The sequence below is a fragment of the Taudactylus pleione genome, unplaced genomic scaffold (assembly GCF_031769625.1).
Source record: "Taudactylus pleione unplaced genomic scaffold, aTauple2 ptg000682l, whole genome shotgun sequence".
Classification (NCBI taxonomy): domain Eukaryota; kingdom Metazoa; phylum Chordata; class Amphibia; order Anura; family Myobatrachidae; genus Taudactylus; species Taudactylus pleione.
The window spans coordinates 1120851-1140375 of NW_028285084.1; the positions used below are offsets into that span (position 1 = coordinate 1120851).

The 19525-nt window shown below is 39.8% G+C and overlaps 1 protein-coding gene across 1 annotated transcript in view; it reads left to right on the forward strand.

Moving 5' to 3' along the window:
- Window positions 1–331: 331 nt before the first annotated feature.
- CUNH3orf52 (chromosome unknown C3orf52 homolog) overlaps window positions 332–19525 on the forward strand; it is a 31209-nt gene continuing 12015 nt past the window's right edge. Inside the window, exons 1-5 of the mRNA XM_088455956.1 lie at window positions 332–416; window positions 1081–1743; window positions 10730–10844; window positions 15476–15615; window positions 16890–16963. Of these exons, the coding sequence (XP_088312082.1) occupies window positions 1687–1743; window positions 10730–10844; window positions 15476–15615; window positions 16890–16963 (386 nt within the window). The 5' untranslated portion in view covers window positions 332–416; window positions 1081–1686. The remainder of the gene's footprint in view (window positions 417–1080; window positions 1744–10729; window positions 10845–15475; window positions 15616–16889; window positions 16964–19525) is intronic.

Consider the following 19525-nt stretch of genomic DNA (forward strand, 5'->3'; position numbering starts at 1 on the left):
CTGGGACAGGTCCTCTTCTGTCCATGTAGGCATCCATGGGTACTTTGCAAAATAAAAAAAACAACACAACTTCTCTCTCTGGGATCCTGACTCTACTAAAATGTTACTCATGGACACTCACATAGGAACATGAGAATTAGAACGGGGTGGGGGGCCAGGGGGAAGCTGGCCCCCCTCCCCAAACATTTGAAAGGCACGACGGCCTCAGACGGTCAGGGGCTGTACTTTATAGCAATAGGCTGCCCGGCCCCTGCACCACACGGAGGAGGTGGTGTAATGTGCTGTCTTTAAGTTAATGAACTGCACACACATTACAACTACTCCTCCGTGTGATGCAGGGGCCGGGTAGCCTATTGCTATAAAGCATAGTCCCTGACCAGCTGGTACAGTCCAAGTCCGACTCCCTGCGTGCCCAGGTAAGAGAGAGGGAGGACGGGGTTGGGGGTTAGAGGGGGGAGGGGACAGGGGCATCTAAATGATTTTATGTTGCCCCCCAACATAAAATTGTTCCGATGCCCCTGCATAGGAATAAATGGGACCGCAGTGAAGACAAACATGACACTTGGGCTTTTACTGGTTATAGGTTAAGGCTAACAAATTAATGTTTAAAAATATTTCATATATTAACATAAACAAATATGTGTTATCTACAAGTGTGTATTACATCAGTGGAATGAAATGCCCAAGGCTGAGCCTTCAACTCCATTGTAGATATGTGAGCCGGCTTGTTCATCTGTATCGGAGATACATTTTTTTTTATAAATTAAAGGTGGTAACCAGTGACAAAAATAATCATACTTCTCAACTTCTGGTATATGAGCTTGAAACGTTCACAGAATAAGTAGAAGTTCCCCCATTACATCAGCAGATGGCAGCATTTTTAAATGGATGTAAAAATTGTACAGTCGTGATCTGTGCTTTCAGCATACCATATTTATTATGTAACATCAATATACTGTACACTGGAATAAATGTTATGAGAGAACGAATCTTTGTATAGTAAAAATATAATGTTTTATTTATATTACAACAATTTTATTTCATTATGTAAACAATATTCCATGTTTGTCATTTGTATAGGGGGGGAACCTCACCGGAGTACTGGCTGTGTGACAGACTGACCGATCGGAGGCGGTGATAAGCATCAAAGTAATTAACTGTACCCGAAGTGGACACAGTCTGGTTACAATAATTTGCTTGGGTGTTAATCCCTGGACCCTGATCAGAGAAATACACAGCCAACACCTCTGGCTGAGAAAGAATGTTCCAGCTTCCCTCTACGGGCATATTACCAGGTGGCTTATATTGCAGTGTGGTAACAGCCTGCTGCAGGACAGTACAACATGTATTAGCTATGAGAATAGTCCTTTGAATTTATTTCCTTCTCTTTCTCGTACTCATGTTCTCTAGCTCAGTCACGTCTTCCATCTGGTGCACAAGTAACTGTGCTGCTGCTGCTGCTGCTGCTGCTGTAATATGAGGACAGACTGGAAAAACCAGATAACGCTGTGACTGTGTGTAGCTGCTCAGCCAGGCCACACCTTACCAGGAACCACTTTGTAAGTTTGTATCCGTATATATCACAGCAGCAGCAGCTGGAAGCAAAAGAGAAATCGATTCCTTCCGGATATATCACTGATTCACTCGCTGTCCTGGGACCTGGGCTATACTCCTCCTGCCACCATCATGGCCTCAGATCAAAATAACCACATGGTAGAGATGTCTTTACTAGGCAATAATACGGTAAGGTCTTATCCTATTAATATCTTATTTTTTATAATATTTACAATAAATACATTTGTATCATCAATTACTTCAAGCATTAATAACTAAAAGAAATCTAGAAACGATTAAGGCTGTTTTTCCCTTTATACTATAAAACAAATAGTAGGTGGGTGACCGGTGGGGGTTATTCATGGGTGCTGGTTGTTTGACTATTACGGGCGTGTAGTCCCGAACAGACTGCTTGTCCAGCAGGGGGCAGTATATGTATGTACACTACACACGAGCTCATGCTGATTTATTTATTTGATTAGCTCGATACATTTTTCATTAAGGAATTTTACAACAGTACAGCATAAAATAAATAAGCAATCCATAAACAGAGGAATGTAATTTGTTTATTATTTATGTACATTTTTATGTATTTAATCTAAAACTTTTCAGAAAGTGAAAGTAGTAAAGAAAGGTTCACTACCAATCAGTACATGTTTGTAAAACTAGGGTACAGTTATTATAGAACTGACACCAATTTTTGGGTCTATGGGTTTTCGATTAAGGTTCTATATTGTGGGATGAAGATATCTCCACTGTGTACCAAGGGGAACTCGCGGGTACAGCAGTTGAGGTAACTATTGTCCCGGTGAGTCGGCTGGAGGCTGCGAGACAGAACTTGGAAGATCTCTCTCCTGATCCTAAAGCTGGCCACACACTAGACCAACTTACATCCAACCATCCAACTATTTGATTGGTTGGAATGAAAACCTGGTAAGGCATGAAAGCAAATGACAATGAGCAATTTACTCCCAAACGCCGGAAAATAGACAAAAACTGTTGTTTGAACAAATTGTTTAGATCGAACATTTAACAAACTTGTCTCTATCACCATTTTCATCTGTTTTCTGGCATTTATGAGCAAATTGCTGATCATCATTTACTCCCATTCCTTACCAGATTTTCATTCCAACCAATCAACAAGTTGGCTGGTTGGATGTAAGTTGGTCTAGTGTGTGGCCAGCTTAAGCCTCTGTAGGCTTAAAGCAGTTTACCCCACCTGAAGATGGTGTAAACTACCAGGGACAAACTCCGAAAAGCTTTGCTTCTTATAGGGGTATTCAATATGGGTGCGATAACATCGTTTTTTTTGTTAATATCGCACTTTTTAACGTTTTTGCGTTGATATCACTTGTTTTAGTTTTACACCGTATTCAATTTCAAAGACTTATTGCAATTTTGAAAAGTCTTTGATTTAAAACAGTGATAACTTTTCACCATTGAATAGGTGTCGAAAAAAAGTGCAGAATTGGGGTTTAGGGGTGCAGACTTAAAAAAAATAGCCTGCACCCCTGAGATTGACATTTAAAAAAGAACTGTGTCAAAAAAAGTTTTTTAAAAAAATAGGGACACCCCAAAAAATTAATTTAAAAATTGGGGTGCAAAAAAAAAAAATAGGAAAAAATTGTTAAACAATAGGGAAATAGGTTCAGGGCTATTCTGCATGTATGCGGCAGGTGTTTTCTAGAATAGATTTATAGCGGCAGGTGCACAAATGCAGAATTTTTAAAAACTTACTTTAGGGACATCAAAATATGCTAGTACCCATTTTCATGTACCAGAAATTTGATGGGACCACTTAAAAAACCGAAAAAAATAAAAACACCTGCTGGGGCTATTTAAAGCCCCGACTTTCAATTAAAGGCTAAAACGGGGGTACCCATAGTGTTCCCCCATGTTTTTACAACTTTTGGGGGGTCTTACAATTATTTTAAGGAAAAATTCGTAACTTTACGCAAATCCAACTTCGGAGTTTCCCGTTTTCGTTATTTTGATATTGAATACGGGGATAAGCGGGAGTGCGCACCATACCTTTACGCAGATAAAAACTCCGATATGAAACGTTAATTTCACCAGGGAAGTTAACCTTTCATATTGAATACCCCTCTTAGAGGGGTATTCAATATGAAACGTTAACGTCACTGTCGAAGTTAACGTTTCATATCGGAGTTTTTTCTGCGTTAAAGTCTGGTGCGCGCTCCCGCTTATCCCCATATTCAATATCAAATTAACGAAAATGGGAAACTCCGAAGTTGGATTTGCGTAAAGTTACAAATTATTCCTTAAAATAATTGTAAGATCCCCTAAAGTTGTAAAAACATGGGGGAACACTATGGGTACCCCATGTTTTAGCCTTTAATTGAAAGTCGGGGATTTAAATAGCCGCAGCAGGTGTTTTTTTCCCCACATTGAAGAAGTGATGCAGAAGAGCACTTAGGTTATTTTTTTTGTTTTTTTAAGTGGTCCCATCAAATTTGGGGTACATGAAAATGGGTACTAGCATATTTTGGTGTCCCTAAAGTAATTTTTTTTTAAATTCTGAATTTGTGCACCTGCCGCTATAATTCTATTCTAGAAAACATCTGCCGCATACTTGCAGAATAGCCCTGAACCTATTTCCCTATTGTTTAACAATTTTTTCCCATTTTTTTTTTGCACCCCAATTTTTTAATAAATTTTTTGGGGTGTCCCTATTTTTCTTTTTACTTTTTTTAACACAGTTCTTTTTTAAATGTCATTCTCAGGGGTGCAGGCTATTTTTTTTAAGCCTGCACCCCTAAACCCCAATTCTGCACTTTTTTTCGACACATTCAATGGTGAAAAGTTATCACCGTTTTTTATCAAAGACTTGTCAAAACTGCGATAAGTCTTTGAAATTGAATAGGGTGTAAAAGTAAAACCTGCGGTAATGACGTCATAATTGCGATATTAACGCAAAAACAATGTTATCGCACCCATATTGAATACCCCTGTTGGTGTTTGGTACATACTATAGGGCTGAGATCGTAGTCCCCATTAATAATAATAGGGATTGTGATCTGCAGTGCTAATTAGCTCTTTGCCAGAGATTTCTGTGAAATATTCTGCATTGTGAATGTACATAACTATAATACATAAAATTATATAACACATCATTTTATGAAAAATAGGCTTGATACATAGGCCCCCTAGTTGCATTTTACTTACCATAATGATAAAAGTCTTCTCTTTCAAAGTTCAAGAAGCCTCCACAAAGCTTCAAACACAGACTGAAGACTTACATGCTTACTGAGCCATTCATTAATGCCCTTTATATTCTAAATAAGTATAACAGCCCAAATGCTTAGCTTTCTTTTCTGTAGTCTGTTAATACATACATTTATTCTGTATCATGTTGGGTTTTTTTAATCTGCAGATGTAAAGCAATATAAGTCCTATTAGCAGAACAACACTATATAGATAATATTATTATTATTAGTATTATTATTATTGCTGCAATTTATCAAGTAGAGTTCATTGGGGCAGCAGAGCGATACTCTGGTCCCAAACTTAGGGCCTTCTGCTGGCTCTCGCATGCACAGTGGAACTGGAAGCCCACACATTGGCCTTCAGCTCCACCTTCATGGAACTTAAATATTTTTTTTGAAAGTATATTTTTATGGGGGCATGACTTGAACACTGAAGAGGATGGGTGCATGGTGCTGGAGCTCTACGCTGCCTACCACTGCGCAGTCCGGAACCATGCTGTGCTGCCCGTTAGCGACTGTTCCACCACCATACCATCTGCTCTGCCCCCTGGGCCAGTGAGTCGTATAGACGGAGGGCTCTCTGTGTGCTTGCGGCCTGCTGGATCTTGGAGCGTGTCCCCGCTGATGGGACTCCTAGATCTCTGGGCTCCCGTCCCACCTAATAACTGTAGTCACTGCTCCCGAAACACACGGAGTTACTGCTAGTTGGAGTTACTGCTAGTTGGAGCTACGCTCGCCACACACATATTCATGCCTCCTTTACATCCCTGCACCTCATCCAGATTCCTCTTCTCTTCACTATACACGCTGCAGAAGCCATCTTGCATATGACATCATGCCTAGAGCTTGTCTCCTAATCAACTCTGCTGGGACTGTTGCTCTCTTAAATTGCTGTGCCTCCCACACTGTGACCTCAATCTGCAGGTGTGCCTTGCCCGATGATGGCTTTTTTGGATTTGTCCCTGACATTTTCCCTACTTGAAATAAATTTCCATCTTTATGTGGCATTTGCTATTATAGACCTCATCTAGTGGTCATCCGACCATGTGGCATTGGTAGCTAAATGACCTTGTTTGTTCTCCATTCCATTTTATGACTGTATAATCATATCTACTATTTTTCTCCTTTTTGCTGTACTCTTAAGTTGCTGTAGATTTCTGTGCACTATTTTCCCTGCTAACATTATCTTTTTTCTGTGATGTGAATGTTCACCCACTCTACCTCTTCCACTAAAGCGAAGCCTCATTGTGCTCATCCAGCAAACATCAGGTATTGCCTCCTTCTTCTGCAGCAGACTCTTTAGTGGATACTCCCACTCATGAGGTGAAACCATCTGCCACTTTCCATCATCTCAATAATATGGATCCTTAGTCTCCACCTGCTACTTTCTCTGATGTTGTACAGACTATTAAAGAAATAATGGAGCCCCTTATGCAGACATAGGCTGGAAAATGTGCTGCCTCTATTAAAGATCTTAAAGACCAACTGCAACGCTCATCTAAGCAAGTAGCTGTGATTGGTCAACGCATTTACAGGATATCTTTGAACTCAAAGACCTGGTCGCCCAGCTATGTATATCAAATAAGAAATAAATTAGATAATCTAGAAAATAGATCTTGACGGAACATTCCATCTAATTGGCCTTCCTTCTGGAATTATTTAAGTGATCTGTTGTTAATCCTGCAGAAAGATCTTCCTGAAATATTGGGTGTTGCAGAGGAGATCTCTACATTTAAAGTAGAACATGTACATAGACTTGGTCTTTATTGCAATGGAATCCAGACCCAGAGCTGTCAATTTCCTCTGCCTTAATTTCCATCACAAGATGATACTGTGGTCCACAATGCATCAGGTTGGACTAATTAAATGGAACGATCTTACCCTTCTTCTGTTTCAGGATGACTCCACAGAAGTTGCAAGAGTCTGTCGTGTTATGGCTTCCGTTTGTACTTAGCTTGTCAGGGCACATGTAAAGATTGTCTTGCTTTTCCCAGAAGGGCTTTGCATTTACAAGAATCTTTATTATTACTCTATTATCTCTTATTCCTGATGCAAGTGTATCAGACTTTACTGTGTACTACAATTTTTAATAAGATTTTTCAATTTATATGTTCTCCTCACAGCTGTAGTGTGTGTATTTACTACTGTTATTCTATGTCATTACCAATCACTTTGTATAATATTACTGTATTGATTGAGGTTTATGTTTCCAGGTGCTTATCTTCTCTCCTGTTCTTTTAATTTCTTCCTTATGACCACTTATCGCTTCATATATGGACATCTGGTTTGCTTTCAACATCAAGGAATCCCCTCTCCTTTCCTGTGTTCATCTCCTCCTCCTATCCCTTCACTATTCCTAACTCACAATATAATGTTTCACTCTGATCTCATTATGTCGGCCGCTCTGTCCTTTATTTCCAAACTCTGGGCTTATGACTGTCCTTAAAGTATATTGCTAGAATGTCAATAATGCTAATTCCTCCATAAAGAGGACATTTATTTTAACTTATCTGACATAAACCCATGCTGATATTTCTCTGCTGCAAGAAACCCATCTCACTGATACTGAACATGCCAAACTTAATATGCCTCGTCATCAATTTTTGGACTCTTCTTCCTACTCTTCTAATTCAATGTGTGTCATCATATTAGCCTGTAAGGACTTATAGGTGGACATCCATCACACCACGGTGGATCCAGCTGGCATATTTATAATCTCATTGCGGGTCACCGGCATGTCATTGCGAATGTATATGTGCCTAATATACTGTATATTCCAAATTATACTTTTTGAATCTTATTATTAGATTATACTCTCACAAGGACTCTCATATCCTTTTGGGTGGACTCTTGAATATGGTGGTCTCAAATATTTAATACAAGCAACCTACAGCTCCACATTCCACCCATACCTATAAAATTGGCATACAATACATATAATAAATATGTGACCAGCTGCTTTTAACTGATGCGTGGCGGTTACATCACTCCACTGACAGGGAATATACTTTCTTTTCTCCCCCCCACTTATCCTTTTGTAGACGAGACTACCTGCTCCCATCCCAACTTTAATTTCTTAAGTTCTAGATACTAGTATTGACACCAGTTTGGTGCCCGATAATGCCCCCATTGACAACATTGCCAGATTATAGTAACTCAGGCTATAATAAACAATGGCGCTTTCTGACTTTTGTAGGGGTTCTCATAACTTTAAAGACCTGCTACTAGCAACCTGGGACACAGTCACCTTTTCTAATGCATCTCACATTGAGGACCCTCTATTATACTGACAGGCAGCTAATGCATCCTATGAGGTGCTAGAATATCCTATACTTCCAAATATAAGAAAGATTTAGCTACTCCATTTTAGCTGCTTAACAGTACTTAATGACTTCCTACCAATCCATGAAATCCCACCCATCTCCTTCTACTATTTAAGCCTATGAATCAGCTAAAATACAACATGATAATGTTCATCCCCAAAAGGGGGAGCAATGTCTCACCAGGGACCGGTACTTGTTCCACAAGCACTGCAACAAATCGGGCTGTTTACTCTCTAACCTGCACCATGGCTACCGGCTGCCTGCTGATGTTAAGGCTCTGAAAAATTGTAGGGGTGAATTTTTAAATGAAGGTGACACAAGGTATCTTCAAATGTTTCTTATGAGATATTCATACATAAGATGCAATAGATGTAGCTAATATGGGCACATTATGGATTGATCTGTCTTTACCGCAGCTATCGCTGAGCACATTTCTCCCTTATTGGCCTTTATCACTGCAGAGGATGTGGAAGTGGTGATTAAAGTAGTGAAACCCCTTAAACTCATGACCCTGATGACCTGACCAATGAATTCTATTAGATTGTACAATCTAAAATTCGGCTTCCCCTCACAGATTTCTTCATTACTAAGAGAGCTTTACCTTTGCAGTGTGGGGGAAGCTGCAGGCTTTTGGGGGCGGGATGGGGACACGTTTCAGAAGATTGATCATGTCGCCTCCATTTCAGGGTCGTGCCGAAGCCAGCAACTGAGTTGACGAATGAAGCTTTACTGGTCTTAGCAGCTGAATATTCTGAGCAACCTTAGAGTTGCGTAGATGTCCGATGGCCACAATGGTGATCCAATGCTGAGTCTTTGGATGCAGACAGCAGTCTGAGAAGCCAGCAGAGGGAGTCATTTTACAAAAGACGCTTCCAGCTGCATTAACATAACTTCTCAGATCTACTGCAGCTGAAGACTCTATCAATAGGAAATTACATAGGGATGACACTAGTTCCACATACATTCCCATCTGTGGTAATCACGATTTCCTTCCCTCTCTACATAATGCCTGGTTTCTGGAATGGAAATGCAAGGGACATAGAGCCATAATTGATGTCTTCGACTCTGGGGGCAATTACTGGAATGTTGTCATTCCAGTAATTGTGTGACAAGTTTAATGTTTCCCACTCACATTTCGTTATGTACCTACAATTACAGCATTTTGTATCCTGCAAATCTTCCCAGTTTAACGACCATTTTTTCCTTCCACTAACACTCTTGGTTCCTTACTGTGTTTTTTAACCTTGAATTAATTTTGCATTAGCTATCTCTACCCAGATTTGATGGCATAAGACCCTGATATATTGTGGAACTCTTTGAAAGTTGCATAGTCCAATGATTTACCCAACATTATTGATATTTCTGATCTACTTCTTGCCACTGTTAAGATACTGAAGGTCTTAGGCTCCTCTACACTACAGGAGGTCCATCTTTCTTCATTGGACATATGTTTCGCATTCACAACGTCAGCATGTGCTTCCTGGGGAGAATGGCCATTTCCTAAATGCAATATAATGCACTGCGTGCAGATAATATTCATGGCATGTGGTTGTTCCCAAAGATCCTGAGCTACCATACTATTTCACCTCCAATAATCCTTACATCCTATACCTTTACTATTTGCTAATTATAGCATATATCGAATTAGTTTCAATATTTCTCTTATTTTTCCAATTGTAATACTAATAGTTACTGTAGCTAAAAGGTATTTTCCCCCACAAATGGATTAAGAAAACTGTACTCCTAATTAATAAGATTCAAGATGTACTTTTGGATCTTATTTATTTTGATCAGAGAGATACTTTTTCTGGGATTGGGTATGATATTGGGTTGGGTACAGGATGCCGGGGCTCGGGATCCTGGCGGTCAGAAACCCGATGTTGGCATCCCGACAGGTTTAGGATGCCGATACCTGCAGGTAAGTATCCTAACCCTAAACCTAGCCCTCCCTCCCTGCAGCCTAAACCTAATCCTCCCCCGCAGCCTAATTCTAACCTTCCCCCCCCGTAGCCAAACCCAACCCTTTCGCCCACAGCCTAACCCTCCCCCTAGTGCTGTCCTTGTTTTGGTAATATATATATATATATATAATTTATATATATATATGTTTTGGGGGGTCGGTAGTCCCCTGTGTTAGAACAACAACATGAAGGATCTATAGTATTATTCTCTGATATTGGCTATTTATTTGGAATAACCTATTTAAGCACCTGGTGACTTACTGTTCTTCAAAATGCATTTGCAGCATCCTAAGCATGGACAGGTGGTTAGGTGTGTGTGGGGGTATGGATCAGCCATGGAGACATAGCCATGACCCTAATATTGTGTGGCCATCCAGCGTTATTCCGGAGCATATTCCTAGCAGCATAACATTCACCTGATGGGTTGCAGCCATGCCTTAATCAGCTACATCCCTTAATGTACCAAGTCCGGGAGCTTTTCATGGTGACCTGTTAATTCATGGCAACAGGTCTACTGTATCTAATGAGTAACTTGATGTATCTTTGGTACAAATGTAGAAGTAAATCATCAGCCTCTACATTTTGAGCCAAATATTAGCAATTATACTCATCCAGTTTTGTAAATCATGTTATCGTCAATCTGTTATATATTGTTTTTTTGTAGGAAAATGTTCGAAGAAGATGCAATAAGAAAATTTTCAAAAAACCCATGATCTGGATAGCCGTTGTATTTCTATCGTTCATTGTAGTGACAATTATTAGTCTTGTAGTCTATTCAAGTAAGTAAACCTAAACGTCATATCTAAATGTCTTTTAATCCTTGCAACAAACATTTTGCTATATACTGTGAAGCCCATATCCAAGAGGTTTGAGAGGGAGAATCAACATTATTAGGCCAGCAGCAGTTGAATACAGACACCAGCAGTATAAGCTTCAGTGTTTCACTGGACAGTGCTCAATGCACTTCTATACCACAGATTTTTACAGGCATTTCTCCCCAAGTCCACTCCATGGTACACTCTTTCAAAATGCCCCAGTCCCTCTAGCTCAAGGGGAGCACTTACTGTTTTCTACTATATATTTCACATATAAGAACATGCCTGTGGGGATATAAGTCTCCTCCTGATTTGCTAATGTAACTTGCTAATGAACAAACAGAGAAATGTATTGGGCATTCTAGAGTGCTGCTAAAACAAAAATTGAGACTGTACTGCTGCTGATATACAGAAGCACTCAGAGGTGGGCATCAAAATAACTTAAAAGTGGCCTACATATTTAGAAAATGCACAGCCCTACTCACATTCAATGATACAAAAATGGTAGCTGAAGTATCTACAGTCTCATACTATTAACAATAATAATATCAGTACTGCACACTTATTAGTTACTTTTTTCACTGATCATAAAGTGTATTTTCTCCTAAAGAGTTGAATGTACTGACTTTACGGCAAGAAGCTATCTAATTCTTATTCTCGAAAAAGTCCCACCATATTTTCTGTATTAAAGATAAGATAATTATTTTCTAATCAGCATCTCCATAGCACTAAACATCATTGACCTATGCCATATAATTTTTTTATATTTAAAGCTAGCATTATAACAGACTAGCTGGGATAATAAGGAAAGTGAAATATGTGACCCTTGCGCTTCAAAATATGGTTGCAGATCAATACCCACTAAGATAGTCACACACCTTCAATAACAACAATAATTACAGATCTATTGTGAGTTTTGGTGCAACCTTCCAGGATAAAACAAGCAATAATGAAAGGTTGTATACTAGAATGTCCCAATAGTTACAGTCAATTACATATATATAAATAAGATACTTCTTAATCATCCAATAATTCCTCCTTTTAGTCCCAGGTGCCTTATAATCCACTCCAGTACGGTCTCACTTGTTCTCTTCAAACTCCCCAAGATTTTATGTCTGCATTATACATATAAAGGGAGAAAAAGAATTCCGAACATCATGAAATACTGTTTATTTCAAACACAGTGGAGAATATACAAGCACAAACGAAATCTCAATTTCACCACCACAAAAACAAAGAGCAGCGATGGTTGGTGTATAAATCACACCAAATTACGTATGAGCATAATACTCCCACGTGCCTCCCGGGATAGGAACCTGGACACCAGTGCTCTAGAAACTCCCTCATGGGTTTAGTCTTTTATGTTGTATAATGAAGCAGAGTAACGTCGTTTGTGAAGAAGGGTCGATCTTGTGCACATTGACGGCAACCATTGGGCCATTTTAGTATACGACCTGTCATTATTGTTTATTTTATCCTAGAAGGTTGCACCAAAACTCAGAATATATATGTAATTAGACTAGCTGGGATACCCGGCGTTGACCGGGTTGAAGAATGGAACTTGAAGTACATCTGCAGCCTGCATTGTTCACATTGGAGCCCAACATTGGAGAGCATGGCATATGAAAATGTGTTTGGAGGAAATTAGCAACTGCCAGTGCAGGTGCAGTGTGACAGTTGATCCTTCGACTGACTGCTTTTCTGTTGGAGCTCTGCCTGTCCCCTCCCCCTCTGGTACATATCAGCCAGTGCCTTCAGATCAGGGCAGTTTTAGGCACTGGGTAGACATCCTGAGCGAACTTGCTTAAAACAAATTTCAAATCAGAGACTCCATGGCCTACTTGGTGGGCACCATGTAGACCTCCACGGCCCCGTCGAACTTCAAACATATCCAAGAACCTAATTCTGATCAAACTACACTACCATGTACCAAATTTGGTGGAGCTAGATACAAAACTCTGGCTGTGCATAAAGGACAAACCACACCTCACAGTGATTCTATACCTCCTAGTAGTCCAAATGTTGGCATCAGAGTCTTGATTTTAACAAGCAAATTGCAGCTGGTTTTCCTTATTTAGTAACATTGTTTGGGTGGCCAGGCATGACCTTTGTGAATAAGGGTGAGGCCTAGAACATTGCAGTGATAATATCAGGATTGTTAGATGTTATGCTGTAGCTTCCTGTATCCCTTACTTGCATCACTAGTTATTGCGTAGCTCACTTAGGACCCATAGCTGAAATAATGACAACAGTTCATATTCTCGAAACCTGTTTATAAGTGTTTGGTTGGTTTTTAGTACAGTGTACAATACCTTTTATTATACACAAAATTAATAGATTTCATACATATGTAGTTTTAGACATTGAAGGGCTGATGGAAAGTTGCGCATTTTGGAATCATATATTCTAGCACTGCTTATGCTCTATAGCTGAGTGTGCACACCTACAGGTGATTCGCATCTACACTTCAGGCTGAAATGGGCACAACTGGGAATCCAATAATGCTTTCGCACATAGGCTAAGTTTAGTGAGGGTATGATGTCGGAATTTCGAGCTATGCAGCGTTTTGTGTAGACAGAGATTTGTCTGATTACAGATGGGTCTCTTGCACCAGGTATAGTGTTAGTGCAAGGGTGCGCTGATCATGATGACGGCTATTTGAACAAACATATGGGGCAGTGCAGTCACATAGAGGTGAATAACTTGGCATACGACCAAATATCTGTATTAGTTTCATGCACGTCCTGCTGGTATAATTGCTTCCAACTTGTGTGCGATGCTGAAAAGGCCACAGAGTGTGACTTTGAATGTGCAAAGATTAGTAACTACAAATGACATAACTTTCAAGCTCTGCTTTAATGTATCAGGTACAGTATTCATCTATATAGATTGTAAGCTTGCAAGCAGGGCCCTCTTACCTCTATGTCTGTCTGTTATTACCCTGTTTTGTTCTATCAATGTTTCCAATTGTAAAGCGCAACGGAATATGCTGCGCTATATAAGAAACTGTTAATAAATAAATAAAATCTATAATACACCTAGTATAAGTGTGTCATATGCATCATTATAAGTGCACACCCAACATTATTGTAACAATAAAATCACAGGCATCCTGTTTTATACATTTGTTTTATTGTGTATATTCTAATAAATTCACTAAAATAATTTTACCAATTTTATTAGTTACAGCACCTGTCTTTCTAAACTGCAGTGTGATTTACCACACTTGTTATTTTAGTGTATTATATATAATACTGCTCACTCTAAAAATTGTATTTACAGTATGTTACAATAATAATAGTACCATCATTATAATGTTATAGGTTTATTATAGATTGTCTAGAAGTGTGTGCTCTCACGTGTATATTTACTAAAGTGCGGGTTTTTAGAAGTGGAGATGTAGCATCCAATCAGATTCTACCTATTATCTTTTAGAAGGGGCTTGATAAATCTTAAGTAGAATCTGATTGGTTGCTAGTGGCGAATTGGGTACGGGATGCTGGTGGTCAAAATCCTGATGCCGCCATCCCAACAGGCTTAGGCAACCCTTCTCCTCTCCCTATCCCTAACCCGTCCTCCCTCCCGGTGCCTAAACCTAACCTCCCCCTCCCCGTACACTAAACCTAACCTTCCCCTCCCTGCACACTAAACCTAACCTCCCCCCTTAGTGTTTTACCCTAACCCCCCCTAGTACCTAACCCTAACACCCCCCCCCCCCCACCCCCCAACCCCACTTCTTATCTTCGGGATGCGGCGCCGGGATTCTAACAGGTGACTGTATTCCGGCGCTGGTATTCTAAGCGCAGTCATCCCACTTTCCGGGATTATGACCGCATCCCCTATTGGCAACATCTCCACTTCTAAAAACCCGCACTTCAGTAAATATACCCCTCAATGTGTAAAGTTTTGGAACAGTTATTTATCATTTTAAAAGTAGTCACTGGGCAACACAAAATTTTCTTAGTCTTTAGGCTTACAATACATGGGTCTCTCAATGTAACATGCTAAGTAAATGATGCTTTATTCTTAAATTAAAATCATATTCAATATATACAAATAATCAGCAAATACTCACCTCCGGGCATCTAGTATGAACTAACACCCCTGAGTCCACCAGCTGGATATCTCCTGCTTCTAAGTTGGTTGCAATCCCCCAAATACCAGCAAAGTGGAGGACCACAGATTGAAGACCAAGACCATTGCACTGGCTCCTGCCATGCAACAACCAATGCCCTTTCTTTAACAGGGACAATGGGGCAATTCGTAATGGAATAATTACAGTACTTAAAAGCAAAGCGAAATATACTTTATTCATAGGCAGAATTAACGTTTCAACAGGCAATCAAAATAGGTATAAGATATACAAGACAGAAAACCTTATATATCAGAAAATTTACATTAATATTGTATGGTGCTTTCTAAGTTAATGTAAAATTACATATCATGCATAAAGTATGTTCCGAGTGTCACTAGATGACTAAATTATCAAAGCAGCTGTCAGCACTCTGACATCAAAGTGTTTAAAAAAAAAAAAACTTCTTTCATACATAAAAATACCTGTGTTTTACATTGATATTCTGTCTGTTTCATTATAGATGTTCATATTGATGAGGATGAAACACGGTCTGTGGCTTTACAATCAAATAACACCTGCAGGTTCACAGGATTTCTTAATGTAACAGACCCCTGTCTCTGGGAGACATGGATAACAAATGAAACTTCATTTCAAAGCAGGGTATGGCAAAAGCAGTTCTACAAATAAATTAAAATATTCCAGTGACAAGAACATGTGGAGAGTAGAAGTCAGTCACAGAGTAAAGACCTCTGTGAAAGGTCCAGTAACACCTGATGTAAAGTAGGGTCAGTACTGTCAGTGCGGTCCCATAGGAGGCTGTATTACAGAAAGTATACACAATACGTGCTCTTAAAATAATAAACTTGTAGAGTTGAGCAGCAGAAACATTGTGACATGAAACACTGGCAGTCACTTTGAAAAGAGAAAAATGTATGCAGCAAGCGCTTTCCTATGCACAATTTTTGGGGTCCATGCACACAACCCCATTATTTAAGTTTATTGACAATTTGTACAGCCAGTATGCAAGATCATTACAGGTCTGAAGGGGACTGTAATGCTGCAGGTCTTGTACACATGAAAATATTACCCACACTTGCCTACTTTTGAAAAAGCATTTCAGGGAGATTGTGAAAGCACCACCTATGAGCGTAGCTGTAAAGTGGACGTGTACAGCTACATCTGAGAGGTGCGTCATAACATTACCTTACATCCAATTGTAAATGAGCCCCAAAGCAGTTAGTAAGATCTACTTGTTGATGAAAACACACTGATACATTACAGAAAATGTATGTAGCCATAGGCATCATTGTGCCTTATAACCAATGCAGGGAAATTATACTAATGATACCATTTGAATGTGAATATCTCTGTTTATTTTTATATATAACATCTTCATAATGGGGGTAAGGTAGAATCAGGGAGATTGCTAGACTCTTCAGGGAGACAGGGAGATTGCTACTCCTGACAATCAGGGAGAATTAGCAAGTATGATATTACCCCTAGGCCTTGTATACTATCACATTTGGCACTATACAAACTGACGTAGAGTTCATTGGTGCGCTACTTCTTGGAGGGAGAGACATATAGGATATTACGGTCAAGGTGCTGCTTACACCTTTTCTGAGGTAAAAGAAGATTCTGGTCCATGTGTGTAACCAAAAGCTAGTCAATTATGAAATGTTACCAGCATTAGTCAGAGTAACAGCTAAAAGCTATAACAGGATACTAATGCACATTTTTCTCAGCTGAGATTTAAAAAGTGATTGTTTCTATTTAAGGTCAGGTTATTCTCATTCATTGTAAGGTAATCTTTTTCACGTGCTGGTAATATTGGATATGAGCAAGATCAGTGCAATAATGGGGAAACTAGCCAGAGCAGTAGTCCCTAGTTCTATTCTGATAATGTTTAACAAGTTTTATATTTTGTTTTACAGATCACAAATGTATATCAAACATCACCATCACTGCATTATTATTTCATTGCTGCCAAAGTAGAGTATAATTCAGTGTAAGCCATTTCATTTTATTACATATATGTGCAGTGCTGTGAAAAGCAATACTGTATGTTCTGCTACTGGTAGATATGGAGTGACAGGCTCCATGTTAGATGCCAAAATAACAGATATTCAAGCTTTTTCCTCTTTAAATATTCAGTACTTATTTCTCAGGGATAAGATGTACTTAATATATCATGAGGTACTCTATTGAGCATACTAACAGCTTAAAAGAGCTGAAAATCAATTCATGTAAAGTACACCTTTAGGCAGGAAAATTATGCTTTATGTTATCTAGTAGCACAGACGGTGTAATGGTTAGTATTACTGCCTCACAGTACTGAGGTCATGGGTTCAATTCCCACCACGGCCTTACCTGTGCGAAGTTTGTATATTCTCCCTGTGCTTGCGTGGGTTTCCTCCAGTTTCCTCCCACACTCCAAAAATATACTGGTAGGTTACTTGGCTCCCAACACAAATGACCCCTAGTATGTATGTGTGTGAGCATGTGATAGGGAACATAGATTGTAAGCTCCACTGAGGCAGGGACTGATGTGAGTGGCCAAATATTCTCTGTAAAGCGCTGCGGAATATGTATGCACTATATAAATAACTGGTAATAAATAAATAAAAATCTAGTATCTCTTGGCTATATAAACCGCTGACGTTATTATTGAGAAACACTGCTTGAGTGTTGTTTAGAGGTTTTACCAGTACCTTCCAAATATTTAACTTTCTGATATGTTAGTTAAGCTCATTCCCAAATTCCTGAAGTAATTATAATGCACTGTTTATTTATTAACTTTCATTGATTTATTGGCAACATACTATGTAACTACTTCAAAATATAATCAGTACAGGCAAAACACCTCAGGACAGATTGTCTTTCTTTTTGCACATATGAGCTAGTTTATTATCTGTGACATATTTAGTGCCGCTTTGCACAGGGCTCCTCCTCTTGTGAATGAATAGCTAGACCATCGTACTCAGGGGGTATTGTCTTGTATAAAATTTAGAGGGTATGCAGTTACCAGCATAAATGAGCCACTTTCCTGAGGCCCATATCTGTTTCTCTGGTGGAACTTCACTTGCCTTGAGAGGGTGGACAAGCATTTTGGACCCCTCTCACCTTAAGGCACCCTATGCCGTGGCGGTATTCTGCCACCGTGCAGCACTTTACAGATAATGGGTCTGATGCCGCATTTGCACCCAAATCACAGGCATAAAATGCATCCACTAATTAAGATGCTATTGTGAGCAATATACAGAGTTGCAGCTATTGTATGATGTGTGGCATATGCGCCGGTCTTAGGTTCCAGGAAGTGCCTAGAATAAAACAAGGTGTATGATAACAAATAGGATATCAGTCGTATACCTATGTGTATACCTAGCTGTATGATAGGTTGCATTTACATGTCATTTGGAATAACTCACAAATCAAGCTCTATATTGTTGTTAAGCCAGGTAGACACTAGACGATGTCCGACATCTTCCGCGACGGGACCCGTAGTGGGAGCCGGCATCGGCAAGTGCATACCCAGTTGCCGGCAGCATGGCCCTCACTAATAATATCCCCTGTCGGACCTGCATGCAGGGCCAACGGAGGATGATGCTGACGATGCATGGGAGCGCGCATCATCAGCAACATAGTGGGTACACACTAGACAATGTGCCCGATGTGTCGCTCCGATCCGCCGGATAGGACGACATATCGTCTAGTGCACAGGTTCTCAAACTCGGTCCTAAGGGCCCCACACAGTGCATGTTTTCCAGGTCTCCTCACAGAATCACAAGTGAAATAATCAGCTCCATCCTTGAATTTTTTTAATTGTGTCAGTGAGTAATGAATACACCTGTGCACCTGCTGGGTGACCTGGAAAACGAGTATTGTATGGGGTCCCGAGGACCGAGTTTGAGAACCACTGGTCTAGTGTGTACCCAGTATTAGACAAATAAAGTCAGGGTCTCGTCGCAAGCCCGATGGTCGCGATGGTCTTGACCATCGCGGCCATCTTTTTTTCCGCTCACATAAGCTGTGGGTAGGACGGCCCTGATTCAGAGCGAGCGCTCTGTCAGAGCTTCAAGCTCTGAATCAGGCCCAGAGAGAGATATCTCTCCAACTGATCATCTTGGTGAAACCATGCTGCACTGCAGGTGGGACAGATTTAAATTGTGCAAAGAAATTTAGATTTGGGAGGAGTGTTTCAAAACTGACATCTAAAGTGCAGTGTAATAATACAGCTGTGCAGCATTTGTGGGCTACATGTAAAAGCAGACAGTATTTACCTTACATGCAAAAAAAAATGTATTTACACCCCTTGCATTGCAACATGGTTTGCTCAGGTACACAGTTAAGTGCTATCTCTCTATTCCCAACTCTGAATCAGGCCCTTAATGCAAAGTTGGTCACAAATTACAATAAACACTTAAAAGTTTACTTTTCTCCTCCCTTGTCCAATGGATTACACATCGCAAGATACATGATGATCGGTGCCAGTAGCATATGCAACCAGTTTAGGTCAGTGAGCCCTAAGCCTTCAGTATGTTTATAACCATTTGTTTTGCTTGCAAGTACT